Here is an 18,740-nt window from a genome sequence, read left to right as displayed (position 1 = left end):
GTCACTCTCCTTCAGACTACAAGTTAGGACCGCCTTCAAAGAAAATCTTGTCATCTCCCGCCTCGAGCGGCCACTCAGCACAGACTATGCAGACTGTCGCACGCGCCTTTCTTCTTATTTCACCCCCTGATCTGGCTTGTGTTGGGATGGGAGACCATCTACCCATGAGCCATCATGGACAGCGATGTAAGAGGAGGAGGGTTTTGGGGATGCAATCCCAGGGATTCTTGTTTCTGAACCTGGTATGGCCACTCTGCACACCCCTTTTAACTGTAATTTTGTCCATCTTTAAGATGAGGAAGAAAAAGCAGAATGTCTCAGATCCCTCTGGAGTTCCCAAAGGTACCACTAATATATCTATCACATTTCAGACACAAGGTGCCTTTTGTGTGTGACCTGTTCAAAGTGCTGTTGGAGGCTTTTGTTCTTTAAAACCCATCTTCCTTATCTCCAAAGCCCAGACTGCTTCCAGCTCTTGACATGAGATAGGATCAGTGACACCATTCTATGAAGAACATGTCCGATGGGGTACGTGATGCAAAGGAAGCTGGTGATATGGTGATAATGTTTCGTCTCTCATCCACCTCTCTCATTCATTCAAAAATCAGGATTCGAAAGCGAGGTGCTAGGAGCAGCCCTTCACATGTGTTCTCTCTCGTTTTTTTTTTTTTAAACTCTTAATGTTTACATTACCCAAGAAGGCCACAGCCATGGTACATCCACTGGAGAGCATTTCCCACTGTGAGTAGACTGTAGTTTCAACTCAAGTTGAGCCATGATTTTTTTAGTCCACAGAAAAAGCTAAGAGTCAAATACTTTCCCATCCCACGCCAGTCTATATCTGTTGGGGACCGCAGACACACAGACCCTGAATTTTCTATGACCCTGTGCCTGCCGGAGTAAACAACTTGTTTTCCTATGCTTGCAGCTGCTCTGAGCACAAGACCTCCTTGATGGCAGGGGAAGGGTTTCTGGTGGGCTTGCAGCTGAAGGATCCCGAGAGCTAGGGTGTGGTCATTTGTCAGGGAAGACACTATATAAGCTGCCCTAGAACACAGTAAAGTTGGCATTCTTGACCCCTCCCCTCTGTGTGTGTGTGTGTGTGTGTTTCAATCTCCAGCCCCTTGCCCAATTTGCGAACCGTCTCATGGCAGACAGTCGGTATGATGCAGGCCGTTCTGTACATAGCAACCCCGCATCTAGATCTGGGAAGGGGTAGTTTTCATATAGACATGAAAGTGGAAGAAAACAGAACTGTGTTGACATGTCTCTGCTCCTGGAAGTCTGAGAGTGTGCAGAGATGATCCCCACCACAACACAGAAGAGGAAGAGTATGTAAAGCAGACGGCTTGTCTGCAGCTGAAGTACTGGAAAGGAGAGCGGGCTTCATGCTAGGCTGGGGCGGCTCTATCAACCTGGCTCACTTCCGGGGATCTCAGGCCTGAGAACCGTGTGCACATCGGCTTTTGACCCTGCTGATGTCTGACTTTGTGTTGTAGTCTCACCAGGTGCAGCAAACACAAGCATACAGATGCTTGGTGCCCACCAGCCTTCACTAGTAAGTTTCATGAGAAGCCACAGCTCCCAAAGACACTGCCACTACACCAGTGTGCTTGCAGAAGACGGAGAGGTGCTGTTTCCTGGGACCACCTTCCCATAGCCCTTCCATCAGTGTTTGGAAGGATGTTCTGTTGAGAGCCAGGTCACCCCAAGGCTTTCCCAGAGGCTCCTTTGAAAGCACAAAGGGAACACTACTTCTGCGCAGCAGCTGGGAGCAACCATAGAGACGCACTACCAGCCACTATGTAGAGCGCGAGAGACCTCGGAATAGGATGCCCTAACCAGTATCTCTCCTTCAAGTCCCCCCTCAGGGCTTAGGGAATCCTGTGGAAGAGGAGGCAGAAGAGAACGTAAGAGCCAGAGGGGATGGAGGACGCCAATAAAGCAAGGCCCTCTGAATCAGCTAAGCAAAGCTCCTACGAACTAACAGAGACTGAAGAGCATCCACAGGTCTGAACTGGGTCCTCTCTGTATTTACGGCTTCCATTTTAGTGTTTTTATTAGATTCCTGGGCATGTGACTCGTGTGCCATTTCTTGGGCTCATTTGTTTTGACCAATTCTAATGTATCAGTTTTTATTTTATATATTATAATATTAGATTTCTTAGAAGCCTGTTGGTTTTCCATTGAGAGAGAGAAAATGAGTTAATCTGGAGGGGAGATGGGAAGGAACTGGGAGGAGTAGAGGAAGGGGAACTGTATTCAGGATATATTAGGTGAGAAAAAAGAAATCTATTTTCAGTTAAGGAAGAAACTAGCATTTGCTCTAGAGTGACTGACAATCTCATGATTTTATTCACTAGAGTCTAAGAAGGAACTGAGGGCAAGCGAGTACCACAGTTTCTCCCTCGGCCCCACAGGCACACTGGTGCGACACACCGTGAACCTCTGCTTTCTTGGACAAGAGGCGTAAATGCTAGAGTGGAGGCAGTGGTCTCAAACCCAGGGCCTTTCTGGCTAAGTGGAACCTTTCTTGGCAAACCTTTCCTTATTTTTACACACTGGCTTCTGACACTTCCGTGGGGTGAGAGACACTTCAGAAGCCCCTGAGTCCTGAAGGGCGGTGGTTCCTACGCTGAAGAACCAGGAATGCTGGCTTTGTTAAATAGGAAGTCAGCTGGAGAAAATACTGAGGAGAGAGCCAGACCAAGATGCTGTTTGTTAATAAATTTATACAAAATGAAAAGTATCTATTTATGTATAGCTGGTGGTTCATAAAACTTAGCCTGATTGGTTTTTTTTTTTAATGTTGCAATTTGTGGTTATGTTCTGGCAAAATAACTGGTGACAAATTTTTTAAAAACCACTAATAACAATCATAGGAGAAAGCATATCTCAGCCCGTACATTAATATGATAATTCTCCATGGCCAATACAATGGGAGCTTTACACATGCTGATAACTTAGGCAAATACGGCCGACTTTAAAGCATAAAAACGCCACCTAATCTTCATTGACTTGACCTGGTTTGGATATAATAGTCTTAGTATAATCTCATTAGCTATTTTAGTGAATATTTTACAAGTCAGATGCTTTCATAGCAGCTCAACTTGAGTGAATGAGCTCTCTTGGTAGTGTAATGGAAACTTCCTTTTTTATAAAGTGTGTGTGTGTGTGTGTGTGTGTGTGTGTGTGTGTGTGCATGCCCTTGTGAGTTTGTGTTGTGTAATACATGTGGAAGTAAGAGGACCATCTTGGGTATCAGCCCTCACCTCGTGTGAGACATGGCCTCTTCATAGTTTGTTGCTGCATACACAAACTAGCTGGCCCATGAGCTTATAGGGGACTCCTGTCCCCACCTCTCGTCTCCCTACAGGAGCAGTGGCCTTACCGACGCGTTACTGGCTTTACCTGATTTCTGAGGACTCAAACTCAGGCCCCCTGGGTCGTACAGCAGCGTCCTCACCCACCCTCTGCTGCTTCTCTCAGTTGACAATTTTCTACCTGGACATTCCTGAGGAGAGGACCCATTAAGTCTCTCCAAAAGAAAGGGGAGGAATGTGGACAATGGCCTGCACCTCTAGGGAGCAGTTAGCACATCCCTGTGCTGAAGAGGATTTGGATAGAGAGCCACAGAGCCTGGATGAGGGGTCTCTCCTTGGCCATGTGTAGACTAGGGGCTTGTGATGCTCAGGCTTAGCATTGGCATCAGGGTGGGGTAGGCGGGTGCTGCACTGACTCAGTAGGAGCCAGACAAGCAGGTGGCCAGTGCCCTGGGACTCAACGCTGCTGACAGACTACCAGATCGATCGGACCACAGTCTTCGTCCATGTCTGTATATCCATGTGGCAAAGCGCAGAGTCACAGTCTTTCCCACTTTGGCTTCTGGCCTCAGGAAATGTCTCACCAGGACATTTCACTACTAGGGCCAGGACCAGGTCAGTGAAAACTTGAATTGTAACTGAGTTTCCAGAAAAATACACAGCTAACATTTAAATTTAATATAAAGTCAGGTCTTTCTGTTCCAGTTTAGTTTGGTGATTATTTTACTGTTTGGATGGGTTTTAATTCAATCATTTAAAACGCTCACGTGTGATTTAAGCAGATCCCACTGTGTGCTGTGTGAGGGAGCTGCATATGGCTATGATTTGTTTGAGTCTTTGCATCTCTGTGGGAGAATTCCCCCCACCCCACCTTCATCTCTCTGGGCACGGGGACCCTCTGCTGGCGGAGGGCAAACTTACCTCCAGTTGCATGCTTCCTCCTCTCACAGAACTGCACTTCCCAGTATTGTATGAGGCAACTGGACACATTGTTGAGAGTGGTCTTTGCATGGCCGAAGGCTTCTAGGATGCACATGGCCTGCAGCACAAGAGAGAATTTGGTCGGACGACTCCTTAAAAATAATAAAATTGGAGAGTCACAGCAAAGATGTTGGGAGTGTTCTGTGATCTGGATGGTTCTGTGCTTTCCACAGAACACATGCTGAACTTTTAAGGTTCTTCTTTTCCTCAAAGGCAAATGATGAATACACATGATCCGCCAGACTGTGGCCAGCGATGATAGGTATCATATACTTTCCTTGCCTGGATGTAAATTGAGGCCAGCGTGCACACACACACACACACACACACACACACACACAGTGCAGGGGAAGGGGTGGTGTTCTATGTACATGTATGTAGATGACGCAGGCCATTCTACTCTCTCATTTTCCACCTTATCCCAACAACAGGATCTTTGCCTGGAGCTAAACTGGCAGCCAAGAAGCTTCATGGTTCTCACGTCTCTACGGCCACAGCACTGGAGTTCCAAGCACACAGATGACCATTCCTGGCTTTTCGCATAGGTACTGGAATCTGACTCGGGCCCTTACCACTCTTACCAGCCAAGCCACATCCCCAGCCCCTTGGTGTTTTTGAAGAGAACAATTAGAAATGACCTAAACCTGAGATAGAACTTTCTTCAAAGCAATGCGTGTGACATTGGTCCTTGTTCCTAATCTGCAGGCACGATTGCACAGGCTTCAACACGCAGGCCTGCCAACCTCTTTTCTGGCTGGACTGTGCCCCTTGCCACTCATCCTCTCCTACAGAAATGGAACTAAATATCTAGTTGAAGTTGCTGTCCTGACCCCTCACTGCCCCAGGCTTTGTCTCAAAGTTTGTAAGCCCGTGGTTCTAAAACTGTAGGATAATGCCCCCTGCTTGCACACCAGGATCTGACATTCTCTTGAAACAAGTTTCCTCAAATATTGATCCTGCAATAAAAATCACTCCTGATCCATCAATTGACTGCAACTCTAATAAAGATGGTGACCAAACAAGTCTCCAAAATGCACGGAAATCTGGCAAGTTATTTCTCTTTCAAGACATTCTACAAATATGTGAAAAACAGCTTCCAACTCAACCACCAGATGGCAAAAGGCCACCCTCTCCTGATTTGCTCAGCCCTCATCCTAGACCCTTTGATTAAGGGCATCATTTCTGAGATCATTATTATAAATTTTTAACAAATGTTTTGAGTTCATTACACTCAGGCACTTACCAATTTGTGAAGCATTCTACATGATTAACTATTATAAAGCAACACTTTGATCCCAATTACAAATCAAAAATGCTAAACATGATAATGAAATGTGTTTTAGCCATCTGGTTCTGAGGCTTGGATTTCTGAAGACACATTAAACCTTTACAAAACTCTATGATTTGGGCTTGAAAATTAATAAAACTCAAAGTAAATTATTAACAGGTGTGACAGAACCCCCTAAATAGTGATCAGTATACTCTTATTTTTCTTAATTTTTTTCATTTTACATACCAGCCCCAGTTCCCCATCCCTTCCCTTCTCCCCTCCTCCCACCTTCCCTCGCATTCCACCCCACATCCACTCCTCAGAGGGGATAAGACCTCCCTCGGGGAGTCAACAAAGTATGGCGGACCAAGTTGAGACAGGACCAAACCCCTCACCCCTAAATCAAGGCTGAACAAGGTATCCAACCATAGGAATGGGCCCCTAAAAGCCAGTTCATGCACCCCGAATAAGTTCTGGTCCAATTGCCAGGGGTTCTCCAACAGATCAAGCCACATAACTGTCACCCACATTCAGAGGGCCTAATTCAGGCCTCTGGGTTCCCCAGCTGTCAGTCCACAGTCTGTGAGCTCCCACTAGCTCAGGTCAGCTGTCTCTGTGGGTTTCCCATCATGATCTTGACCTCCTCCCTACCCCTTGCTCATATGATCCTTCCTCCCTCTCTTCAGCTGAACTCCAGGAGCTCAGCCCAGTGCTTAGCTGTGGGTCACTGCATTTGCTCCCAACAGTTATGGTTGTAGGTTCTATGATGACAGTTAGGGTAGTCACTAATCAATTCAGGCACCGTCTCCACTATTGCCAGGACAAAGTGGATCAAAGACCTCAATATAAACCCAGTTTCACTGAAGCTGATAGAAGAGAAAGTGGGAAGCAGCCTTGAACGTATTGGCACAGGAGACCACTTCCTGAATATGACACCAGGGACACTGACACTGAGAGAAACAATTAATAAATGGCACCTTCTGAAGCGGAAAAGCTTCTGTAGGGCAAAGGACACAGTCAATAAGACAACACGACGGTCTACTCTTTTTCTTTAAAATTTACATTGAATAGATAGCTATGCATATGTTAAAATTAATTCTGTCATTTCTTCTTGTTGCACAAATGTACTATAAAATAATTATTTAAAAAGTCATGAAAGGATGAGTTTAAAAATATTTTAGCTTTGGTGCACTTCTGTGCTGTATTTGACAATCAAGTGATGGTTATATCATTCTACAAGAAAGGGTATTGTAAATAGTGGAGAATGTGCTCCCAGACAGGAAGTGTGGGGCAAAGACTACATGTTTCCCCATGTAGCTGCCTCCCCATCTAGGGTTTGTAAATGACACGCTCCAAGTTCCTTCAACCCCATTCTCATTATCCTTTAACACAGGGGTTACTTCTCTGTGCGTGGCAGTGCCGTGTGTGTAAGGCACTCAGCTTTGTACCCACCGCAGAGCGCACACACGGCTAATCGTGATTTTCATTTCCTTAGTAACTGTAGGCTACCCACATTCCAACGCCAGGTGCATGTATGAATACATGTGATGGTTTTCATCCTTCATCATCAGAGTCTCCACTTTACCATCCGTGACATAGAAACACCAGCTGCAAGGCCCATAGACTCCAAATGTCCTGACTGGGATTTGAACCTGGGTACCCGGCTGCAGGGACATATGTTTAACCCCAGTTTCATACTGTTAACCTCATCAATAAAGACACGTGAGGTGTGACATTAACATAAGGCTGAAGCCAGTTAAGATCGGAGAATTATAAATTCTTAACAGACTTGTTCAATGCACACAGGGCTGCATACTTCCAGATGACAATGCCAAGCGCGACTGTATTAGCTAGTCAACCAACAGGTGGCGCTAAATAACTGTATGAAGAGAAAGGCTGAGAAAAATAGACTATTATCCCACTGTCTCCCTTGACTTTGAAACAAAATTATGAGGTTAGCACATAGCCATAAAATTTTAAACAAAAATATACAGGAAAGAAGTACCTATGTGCACCCTTGATTTTTACTGATTAAAATTGTATTGGCCTGATTGTTTTCCATTTATAAAGTGGTATCAATTTCGGTAGCTATGAAAGTAGCTTACTGTATTGTATGTGCTAGAAATAAGGGTCTGTGGACTCCTTAATGAACAGCCTCACATCCATCAATCATACTGAGCCTGTCATTCCCCTCTGAAAGGGACTTTTCAGTAAAGGCTTATTTAAATGATTGCGACAGAATTGAATGAACCTAAAACTCATTTAAGATGGAATGGGCAAGAAGTCCCAGGCAATTCTCTCAAAAACATGGCTTTTCTGTTCCAATAAATCCAAGGACATGGAAAGGCACTGCTTCTGATCTTCCAGATGCAGATAGAGGGGTTAGAGACAAAACATTGTTGGTGGAGCTTAGCGGCTCCCAGACTGAAGGGAAGAAAGCACCATCTCTGGGGATGCACTAGACCCAGGCGCAGCACTCTGTGTGTCTGCCTGAGATAGGTTCCCCACTGAAGGCTCAGAGCAGCTCTCGGGTCCTGGTCCTTCCCCAGTCACCTGAGAGCATCCTCTCACCTTCTCGGGCTCTCACATTCAACCTCGCTGCTAAGTAGCTCTGTGGATCCAGGGTGCTCTAGGCTAACCAAATCTTTCTTCCACATGGGGCCCCTCTCTCATTACACAACTTTCCGTTCAGTTCACAAACTCTTTCGACACTTGGATAAATCCATTTATTCCCCAAGGTGCTTTGCCGCTTGTGCACAGAACCTCGTGGACTTAATGATATTCATGTGGATGATATTTAGAGTGGGGAATCCCACAATTAATACAGAATTAAAACATGTCATGAGGAATGATGAAAACACACGGATGAATGAGAAGGCATGCCACTTGAAAACTGCATGGAACTGATGGTTCTGACTTCCCCAGTAGCCGCAGATTGGATGGAGGGACACCTAACTTACTCCCAGGAACCAGAAAGCAGTCACTTACACTAAACAGCAAAATCAATTTACATAAAGTGATCAGAATGCACTTTAGAAATTACAGTGCCTGTTCTCGCACCAACAATCCTTTTAACAGATGATTATTTCAGCCTGTAATTTAGAGGGGGAGACTATTGTCCCCTGTCATTTCAATTAAGTTAGTGGATTCTGCTATTTCCATTAGTTAACCTGCATTTATCTTATAACCACGTTGATTTATTCATGTTCTCACTCGGGAGCATCAGCGGTGGCTTATTAGCATATTTAACTAAAGACTAGGTTTCCCAAACTCACTCCACCTGCTCCCCTGGAATTGTGGCGTGGACTGACATGTACTGAAGAGGGTCCAAGCTTAATAAACAGCTATAGATTTGAACCATTCATGTTTACTGTGGCCACTTCTTTTAATAATGTCGGAGCTTTACTGCAGCATTCCCCCAGCAGTGCGTCTCAGCAATCCCCTGCAGAAGCATGAGCCTGGGACTTTCTATGCAAACACACAAAGATCTTTTCTTTTCATCTATAATTGTAGACATGTATTTATGTATATATAATGTATAATTATGTAGATATAATTTATGTATAATTGTAATTGTTTTTTTGACCGTGACGATGTGTCCTTGTATTTGCATGTGACATTGGTCTTGACGCAATCTACTCACTCATGTATTCACCAACCCAGAGGGCACTTACATGCTTGAATCTGGAGTCAAACATGGTGCGGGTGGAGCTGGCCCTGCCCATCAGGTGCCTCATGATCTGCTTGCTGGCCTGGGTCTTCCCTGACCCTCTTTCTCCACTGTGGGAAAACAAGGGAAAGACAAGGTCACTGGCTAAGAAGATGGAGAAGAAGAAAGAGCCAGAGGGAATTCTCAGACCCAGAGACGGTAGGAGGGTAGCATACACTTTCAGGGAGTCGATGGGATAGCTTTACTCTTCAGTCTGGTAAGTTCCACCCAAGTTAGGATGTGCACTGTCTTGCTCACAATGGTGTTTGGATGTCATATTCCCAGAGGACCACCTGACACCTGTCTTCCAGTGGCTGGAGGGCAAGCCACTTTCTAATTGATTAATTAAAGAAAAATTTCTAGAAAAAAATGCTGAAATTTTAATAATTGGACTTTCAACTTGACAAATGCCCCCTTTTCTCAACCCCACTACCTGGAATCATGTGCGTTACTGGGACACAAGCAAGTCACCAACTTTAAGACGTGATATTAAAATAAAATTTAAAAAGTAATGTTTTATTTGGTGCTAATTTATAGAGCATCTGTTTTAGAGATATCCAACACCTTCCCCTTTAATTGAAAATAGTTTTTTTTTCTCACATAATATATCCTGATTACAGTTTCCCCTCCCTCTACTCCTCCTAGGTCCTCCCCACCTCTTTTCCCACTCCATAGGGATCCACTCCCTTTCTGTCTCTCATTAGAAAGAGAAAAAGGTTTCTAAGGGGTAGAAAAAAAAACTCTAACACATTGGAATTGGACAAAACAAACAAACAGAAGGAAAAGAGCCCAAGAGAAGACGTAAGAAGCAGAGACCCACTCATCCATATGCTCAGGAATCCCATAATAATACTAAACTGGAAGCCATACATACATGTTGAGGACCTGACCTGGTGCAGACCCATGTAGGTCCCGTGCCTACTGCTTCGGTCTCTGTGAAGCCATTGAACTTTGATTATGTTGATTTAGAGGGTCTTATTTTCTTGATGTCCTCCTTCCCCACTCCCATCCCCTACCCCCTGGCTCTCACACTCCTTCTGCTTCCTTTCTGCAGGGTTCCCTGAGCCCTGGAGGGATATTCAACTTTTGATGACTAAAATCTGGGTTACCATCTGTCTATGCCACTTTTGTGGTATAAGAGAAATACAGTCAACACTCAACTTTGGCTGAGCCAACTTGAACGCGGGGTAGAAAAGGCTGAAGCCTTCTCCCTTGTCACCCTGCTCCCCATGGGGACCTTGTCACAGTGCACATCTTTAAAGGAAGGGCAGAGTGACTATGTCACCCCTGTGTCTTGTCAGCGAAGATCCAGTCTTATCTATATAGACTTGGGAGGCTGTTGTTTAACGTAAATGAAGAAGTGAGGGTTTTTTTTCCCTCTCATAATATTAGGCATTATTAGCCTTAAAATATGTCCTAAGGAAACATGAGTGAGGGTATGTTAGTGAGGAGTTTGAGGGAGGGGGTTACCATAAGCAAATGAATGTAGAATTTGGGGTGAACCAAATTTATACAGGTCTATCCAAGGGACTCCTACAGGGAACTGAGAGCTCCCCCTCAGCAAAGCCCCCAGAGCCCTCTCTCCACCCCTCCATCCTGTTCATGGAAGCAAGTTGAATTTATTAAGAATGTGTTTTAAGAATACATTTGAGCATGGGTACTGTGAGAGAAACAGAAGCATGGACAATAACAACAGTGCTGCCCACACTGAAAGGCCCCACCAGAGACAGCAGTCCAAGTCTGATCTTAATCCTTAACCATTTCTTGAATCTTCTAAGAGTGATCACATGTCAGTCCTTCTTGTGGCTCTTCCCCTCACATCTCATTTGAAGAGTTTTATTCCATGCTAAACTGTTTTTCTGTGGTTTGAAAAACTGCTTTACTTTTCCAAGAAAGCCACCTCCTGAGGCATACAGGGTGGAATGGGAGCAGGGGTGAATACTAGAAGCTGGCTGGGAAAACCCTGTCTTATGAATAAATAAGGCTATAATTTGAAGCGTAGGACCTTATGTAAACAGTGTCTTAGGTCCAGTAACATGGCAAGCTTTTCTTTCTCCATGTTTGTTTCTTTGACTTGAAAGCAGATTGGCTGTGTTGCTATTTTAAATCTTCGAGATGAAGTATGTTTCAGGTTACTGGTTCCTATGGGCTCTGCTATACCTCGGGTGACTTCTAGAAGAAATCTGTCTGTCCCTTCTAACAAGACGGACTGCAGACACAGTGAGTGGGGAAATGGAACATGCCCCGGTCCTGGAATCTGCCCGTGGCAACGGGCTGGCTCACCTGAGGATGATGTTCTGTGGCCTTCGCTCCTGGAACAGCCTGTGGAAGGCCCGCTCTGCGCAGGAGAAGAGGTGAGGTGGGAGTGAGGGGCTGCGCTGGCCCGTGGGGCTCAGGTACAGCTGGGACACCTGTGGACAGCAGACCAAAGATGGAAGACCCAGCTACTTCTGCCCTGCACACCACTCAGCTGGAGAAATCTTGAAACTGAAACATGTTTCTGGGTCTACAGATCCTGGGAGATCCAGAGAACACCTGTCCAATCGCCCTTCTCTCAGCCCAATGCTGACAACTTGGAGGTTTAGATTTTAACTTTGTTTCTTGGTCCATGAGTCTTGAACTATTCTGATGACTCAAAGAAAATCACCTCAAAAAACTTCAGTCTAGTAGCTATCCATTAAACAAACTTAAACTGTGACATTTCACATTATATACAATTCCCCCGATTTTGGGTGCCAACACTTTAAAATCATTAGGATTGTAAGCATAGGAATTAATCTAACAATTCTCAGAGATACAGCAACATAATTGACTGTGACCTATGGCTGCCACTGGGAGTCACAGCTAGTATTTTCAGTGCTCTGGGGACTTTTGTTTTCTTCTAAGTGACAGGAACTAAGTGTAAACTCGCTGATAGGAACAGTACAGAGTCATGAAGACATGTCAGGCACCTCGCAGGACAGCACAAAAGACCACAGCTTTTGTACTTAAGGCATTGTTATAATACTATTCATACCTGGCTCTTGGATCTGCATGGTGGCTTCAAAGGGGGCATTGCTATTAAGAAATGAGTTGATCACCAATGTGCATTTACCAGGCATATGGAGTATAGTGTGTATAAATCACTACAACAGACATTGTAGAAGCATGACTCAACAGCAAAGGGTGGAAATAGTGCCAAGCCTTTCCCTGGCACTCATCAATAGCCATCCGTGAACTAAATACCAGTCAATGGCCAACCATGAGCTAAACACCAGTCAATGGCCAACCATGAACTAAATACCAATCAATAGCCATCCATGAACCAATCAATAGTCAGCCATAAACTAAACTCCAGTCAAGAGCCAACCATGAGCCACACATCAGTCAATGGCCATCCATGAACTAAACACCAATCAATAGCCATCTATGAAGTAAACGCCAGTCAATAATCACCTGTGAATGAACTCCGTGCACTGGGAGTTTCCCAAGGTGACTGGGCAGTGTCACCATGAGATCATACAACACAGATAAATTGCTGTGAAAGTGATTCTAGCTAACCTGAAATCACAGTGTGATTTACAGTAGTGAAGGGTAAAAACCATGCGAGTAGCTCCCTGGATTTTATGCATCTCCACACCTGCTTCAACTGTAAAACAGGACCCGCAAGCAGCAGGCGCCTGGCAAGTATGAGCCAACCTTGGAAGGAGCTCAGAACGGTTATGGCTCTGCCCTCTGTGTGTCAGGCTTCCGTGGACCTGCAGGTGCTCAGGGGTGAGTCTGAGGCAGGGCTGGACAGGATGAGAGTTCTATGGAGTGGCACACCTTGGTCCTTGGTGAGGAGGGAGAAGGCGGTGGAGAGCAGCGGCCCTGCTTTCAAGAGCCATGTCTGTAGGAATTGTGCAATTCCTTTGGTACCAGGAAGAATGCTTTTGCTCTCCCTCCTTCTGTTTCTTTCCCTCCCTCTCTACCTCCCTCCCTCCTTTTCTACTCCCTCCCTCCTTTCCTTTCTACCTCCCTCCCTCTCTTCTTCTTTCCCGCCCTCCATCATCCCTTCCATTACTCTCCTCCACCTCGCTATGGATATCAGGAATGTACATTTATTCCACAGCTCCTATTTGCCAGGCACCTGATGCTTGTGGGTCCTGTTTTACAGTCGAAGCAGGTGTGTAGATGCATAAAATCCAGGGAGCTACTCACATAGTTTTGCCCATCATGACTGTAAATCACACTGTGATTTCAGGTGAGCTAGGATGACTCTGCACAGCAATTCATCTCTGCGTTGAGGGGTTTCATGGTGACACTGCCCAGTGACTTTGGGAAACTCTGAGCTCATCTCACTTCCCATCTCCACTCCTCTAACTTGAGAGAACCACAGCAGGAAACCAGGTGTTGAGATGGGGGGTCTAAACCAAATGATAGCAAATTAGCCAAGGATGCAGGGAAAGATACCGTATTGTTTATTCTGTCTGGTAAGCATCATTAGAACAGTTACTATTTAAATGTAAAAGACACCTTGGTAACGTAACTTTGATTTCCCAAGTTGCCTCAGAATACATTAATGAAACCATCATGCTAATTCAAGGGAGAACAAGTCTAAGAAATTTTGTTTTGATTTGCTATTCCTTTAGTTTTTATGTCACCGAATACAAATGTGTATGCCCCATGAATGCCACTCTAAAATGGTATTTGGGGTGTTATACTCACCATAGTGGAATAAATTGGGAGTTCTTTGAATGGGTTAACAAGCAAGAAGATGTCCCCGATAAAAGTCTGTCAAAAAGATGCAAACAGTTCATGAGTCACATGGAGAGAATCATTTAAAATTATATAACTTGGAAACCATTGTGGGAAACATAGTGAATCAATAAAAGTCATATTCTAATAATTTATTTGACCCAAACATTCTTCACTAAATATAAGATTCATATACAAATTAAATGAAGCATTTAGGTTTGTTCCATGAAACACAAGTAGTGAATGGTTAGATTCTAAGAATTTATTGCAAAGGGACTTTGTGAAAATTAGTCTGGATAAATAGTATAAAAGTAAAATAAACAAGCTCACAGAAAGAGGAAAATGGGGTAGTTAATTTTATGCTACTATAGAGTAAATAAAGACAAAGTGTTCATAAAGTTCAAAAATCAAACATTTTATTAACAAAGTTGAAGTAATGAGATATAAAGGCTTAGGAATAAATGGACTAGATATTATAAATGCAGATTTAAGTACATATATGTCTGCAATGACAACAAACATAAATGGTCCAAATACTGCAGCTAAAAGACAAAGCTGCCGAACTGGGTGAAAATGGTGGACATTGCTACTTCAGAGAAAAATGTCACTGAAAGGAAGACCAGGACAATTTGGCAGGCTGTACAGCCAGCTTTTCTCTTGCTGTTGTTAAATGTATATCTTTCTTTATTCTTTTAAACAGAAACAGAAAAGCTGGCTATACAGCACCACCCCACAGAGATGTAGCTTGGGCAGCAACACTGGTAGGTATTTCATAACGAGAAACTGACACAGCACTCAGGAAGAGACAGCAGTTCTGTGCATCCATAATAAATAAATCTACCGCCGAGTGTCTGAAACAAAGAGCGTGAAGAGGGAACTGGGGTTCACCAGGACAAGCAGCCATTTCCCAGTTTTGTTTATTGGAATAAGCAGAAGAGAAATTGACATAATTACTGCTTTGACCAGTGATTCTCTCAGAAAGCATTGCTAGAGATAGAGGCTTACCCTCTAAGTTAAACACAGAACGGCTGTTTAAACCTAGAGGGTGTGAGTGATACGGTGTGAAGGTGGGAAGCTTCGGACGCAGTGTCTGAACACTGGGAACCAGCTAAGGTAGCTTAGGTGTTAGCACTCGAGAATAAATGGGAACTGCTTGCAGTGTTGGAGAGATTAAGATTTTTAACTTCAGCAAGTGTTTCTCGATGCAGATCTACCATCTGTTATTCAGGATCAAGACTGGGCACCCCAAATCCACGCTCCGCTGTGAGAGAGTATCGTATTGGGATAATTCTTACAGGAACTTGAGATCCTCCTTGAATATATATGTTGAAATAGGCAAAATGGGATCAACAGAAATATGATCCGACATTATGATAAAGTCATCAATGGTGACGCTATATAAACCATCAGAACTGAAGAGGGCACTCTGAGAAAGTGGACCATGGCCACTGCTCTGCAGCAAAGGGTTTTCTCAGCTGTGGACACGTGCGCCCCTCAGGGCTCTGTCCTAAGGGGTCACTTTCTCATCGCTCTGGATATTCTCTTCCATCACCCAGCAGGCATCCTAAAGCACAACCCCAGGTGCCATGTGCGAGCCTTTAGTTGGTGAGGCTAGGACAGGGTGCTCTGCGCCATTTGACCTCCCACTGAAGTGCTCCTTGGGGAGGTCCCACCACCTGACCTGGGGCCCCCTGAGCAGAAATTGCATAGGCAGAAGGTTGGGGAGATGGGTCATGAAAGACCCTACGACTGTCAGGATTTCCTTGCTCTGGTTTGTCTAGCACTGTCTTTTCTGGGTGAGCCAGAAGTACCAGGGGTTTCTGCATTGACTTTGCAGGCTGTTTCCTTGTGAGCCTCCAGCCCCATTAGTTTCTATTCAGAGACTACCACTGGCTGGCTTCTCTGCAGTCCATGAAGGACCTGATGTGTGTTCTGGTCTCTCTGGTATGGTGGGCAATCATTATTCCAGACAAATGTTGTTCTTGTTCTGTGCATTTTCTGGCAAGCTTATGCATCATCACCAGCAAGCCATTCTGTTTGAAGGTTCGGGAACTTCCCACTGTGGCAGACTTGTGGAAATTCCCCAACCTAACCTCTGACTGAACGTTACACACTCAGGATCCAAGCAAGACCCCACTGGTGTGGACCATAGTGTGGATGGGGTGAGTAGATACTTAAGACACAAAGCAACTGTACAAGTAGGAAGGAATTAAGGAACAAAACCAACCCGGTCTTTGCACGGATTTGGTGGTATAAAGCCCTCCAGAGGCGGAGGCAGGAGGATTATTCTGTCAAGTCCATCCTAAGCTGTTGAGTTCCAGTCAGTCTGGACAATTATCAAGATCTTTCTCAAGCTAAAGAGTGAGGAAATGGCCAGGGACATAGATCAATGGTACAGAACTTGCCTAGAATGCATAAGGCCCTATATTTATAGTCCTTGGTACTACAAAAATGAAACAAGTTTTTTAAAAAAATGAAAATAAGAAATACTTCTCAAAAGCTCCAGGGAGTAACAGAGCCCGACACAATCAGGTGTAACCACTTATGCTAATGGCAGTTCCAACGACTGTGATGCACAGCCTTGATTTCAAGTATATTTTGTGTGGCAGGCAGTGTACTGAAGCCTTGCCAGGCTGTGTTGCAGCTTCAAGGGTTAATCAGGACCTGTCTGAAAATTCGTTGCTTGTATGGAAATCTCAGTCTTCGCATTTACATGAAAATGACTTAATCAGATTCTCAGTAGATTAGGACTAAATGGGTGTTATCAGGGAATGTGACAGATTCTTGCATAATCAGAGATCTCCCCAGGCATTCTGACTGAATTGTCCTGGGCTCAGGGCAGCGAAGAGAACAAAATCAACCAGCAAGTGGGAGCGGGGAGGAGGGAGGGAGAAGGAGGTGGATTGTGAGACTTATGTACAGGTCGTCTACACTGTTACCAGTATTAGAAAAAGTAACATACAGAAAAAAGTAAGAACCACTTTTAATTCCTTCTCCATTTAAATAGTATTTTTTGTATTCCTTACCAGGATACAAAAATCTTGCACACAAGTTTATTGCACAGAGAGATACTTCCTGAGGACTGGGAGCTGTCAATCAGCTGACCACTGGGCAGCTAGAGGCTGCACTAACCACTGACCATGCTAGAGCCTCTCCTTTTCCTTTCCCTGAGTGGAGAAACGAAAGTCTCTCAGAGGCAGGCTGAGATCAGACAGGCAGCTCAGATCTTGCTGGCCCTGGAGAGATCTCCTGCTCTGTCAGGACAACAAAAGAGTGCTCAGTGAAGGAACAAATGAAACAGGAGAACAAGACTACTCCTCAAGTCTAGAGAAGATTTTTACTGTAGATGTAGGAAAGAAAGCGGGGAGAGGGAAGAGTCCAGGCTGAACATGACCAGCAGACTAAATCCAGACCATGAAAGGAGAGAGGGGCAGAAGTGCAACATGGGAGCCCAGGAGAAGCAGGTAGGACCAGGAAGCCAAGAGAACTGTAAAGCCAAAATGACTGAGACTTACAGGGATCGGGCTGTGGGGAGGGAAGGGGAGTCCAGTTCCTGGGAGGGAGAGGTTGAGGGTAGGGTGCAGGATGAAAAATGCCCGGAGTACTGAAGGATGCTAGGAGAGCTGACCGGCATCTGATCTAACAGGCTAATAGGTGCCTCTGTTAGCCCTTTGAACACACAGCCTTCCTGCAGAGTACCGGCTTACATTTAACTCTGAAATCTGGAACTGTGCTGAACGTGACAAAGAATCATCACCAGAGCCAGAGGGGCTCCCGACATCAGTGGGACACAGCGGTGCATTGCAGTTCTGTGGGTACTTACATGGATCTGGTCATTCCCAAAGCGCTTCTGGATTTCATACAGCAGGCTGCTGTCATTAAGCTCACTGAGTGTGGCCAGGTCATCGCTGGGGGCCGGAGGCATGAGCTGGACCTGTGGGGTGGAGCAATGGCCGAGCTGGTCAGCTTTAGTCACTTTCTGATTAGTTCTACACGGGTGCAGGTTCCAATTTCAGAAACCCCTCAAACTTCTGAGACCGCATGAGTACAACCGCATTGTTCAAAGGTAGGGGGGTGAAGAACCAGTCTGCCTCCATCTTAGGCTCTAACGTCATTTTATAGTAAAGACAAACTAGGTTCATTCCTGTTTATGATTAAACCTGTTTCTCAAGGATTGGGCTATGCCCCACCTACATTAACTACGAATGGTTCTGTATTCTCTGTTCCAGGAATGGCAATCGTGTCTTTGTTTTAAAAGTTGCTTATAGCCATTATGCAACACTACCTTTGTTTCAATAAGCTATAAGACCACCTACGACAACCTAGTTATGACTATAACTGCCTTGCTATGCCCACCTTGCAGCCATGTCTGTGTTTCAGGAGAAACTAACTTGTTATGCTTAGGTTCTGCTTCCGTAACCCTGCCTACTTTGCCCTCCAAATTCCCCATTTGGAAACCCCCTACCCCTGAGCTATAACAGCCTCGTCTTTCTCACATCCAAGGCTGATCTCTCATGTACAGCCTGTGTACATGAATTAAAAAGCTTGCTTTAATTAGCTGCTTGCCTGATGTAATTTGGCCATGATGATTTGGGTCAGTGGTCTTTCTCTTCCCATCCTGAGATTAACAATGGTTCAAGGAAGACAAAATTATTCAGATAAGAATTTGTACTACACATCTATAAGTGACATACGTGTGTGCATGCACACGTACACACACACACACACACACACACACACA

The 18,740-nt window shown here is 44.8% G+C and overlaps 1 protein-coding gene across 2 annotated transcripts in view; it reads right to left on the bottom strand.

Annotated features, from left to right (window-relative positions):
* Window positions 1–18,740, bottom strand: part of Myo16 (myosin XVI) — a 418,849-nt gene that overhangs the window by 212,278 nt on the left and 187,831 nt on the right. For both annotated transcript variants that reach the window (XM_075986134.1, XM_075986133.1), the window contains exons 11-15: window positions 17,823–17,933; window positions 13,970–14,035; window positions 11,567–11,694; window positions 9,249–9,354; window positions 4,245–4,362 (exon numbers count right to left, since the gene is read on the bottom strand). In XM_075986134.1, the coding sequence (XP_075842249.1) occupies window positions 4,245–4,362; window positions 9,249–9,354; window positions 11,567–11,694; window positions 13,970–14,035; window positions 17,823–17,933 (529 nt within the window). The remainder of the gene's footprint in view (window positions 1–4,244; window positions 4,363–9,248; window positions 9,355–11,566; window positions 11,695–13,969; window positions 14,036–17,822; window positions 17,934–18,740) is intronic.

Source organism: Microtus pennsylvanicus, chromosome 9 (genome assembly GCF_037038515.1).
Source record: "Microtus pennsylvanicus isolate mMicPen1 chromosome 9, mMicPen1.hap1, whole genome shotgun sequence".
Taxonomy (NCBI): Eukaryota; Metazoa; Chordata; class Mammalia; order Rodentia; family Cricetidae; genus Microtus; species Microtus pennsylvanicus.
This window is presented reverse-complemented; position numbering and strand designations above follow the sequence as displayed.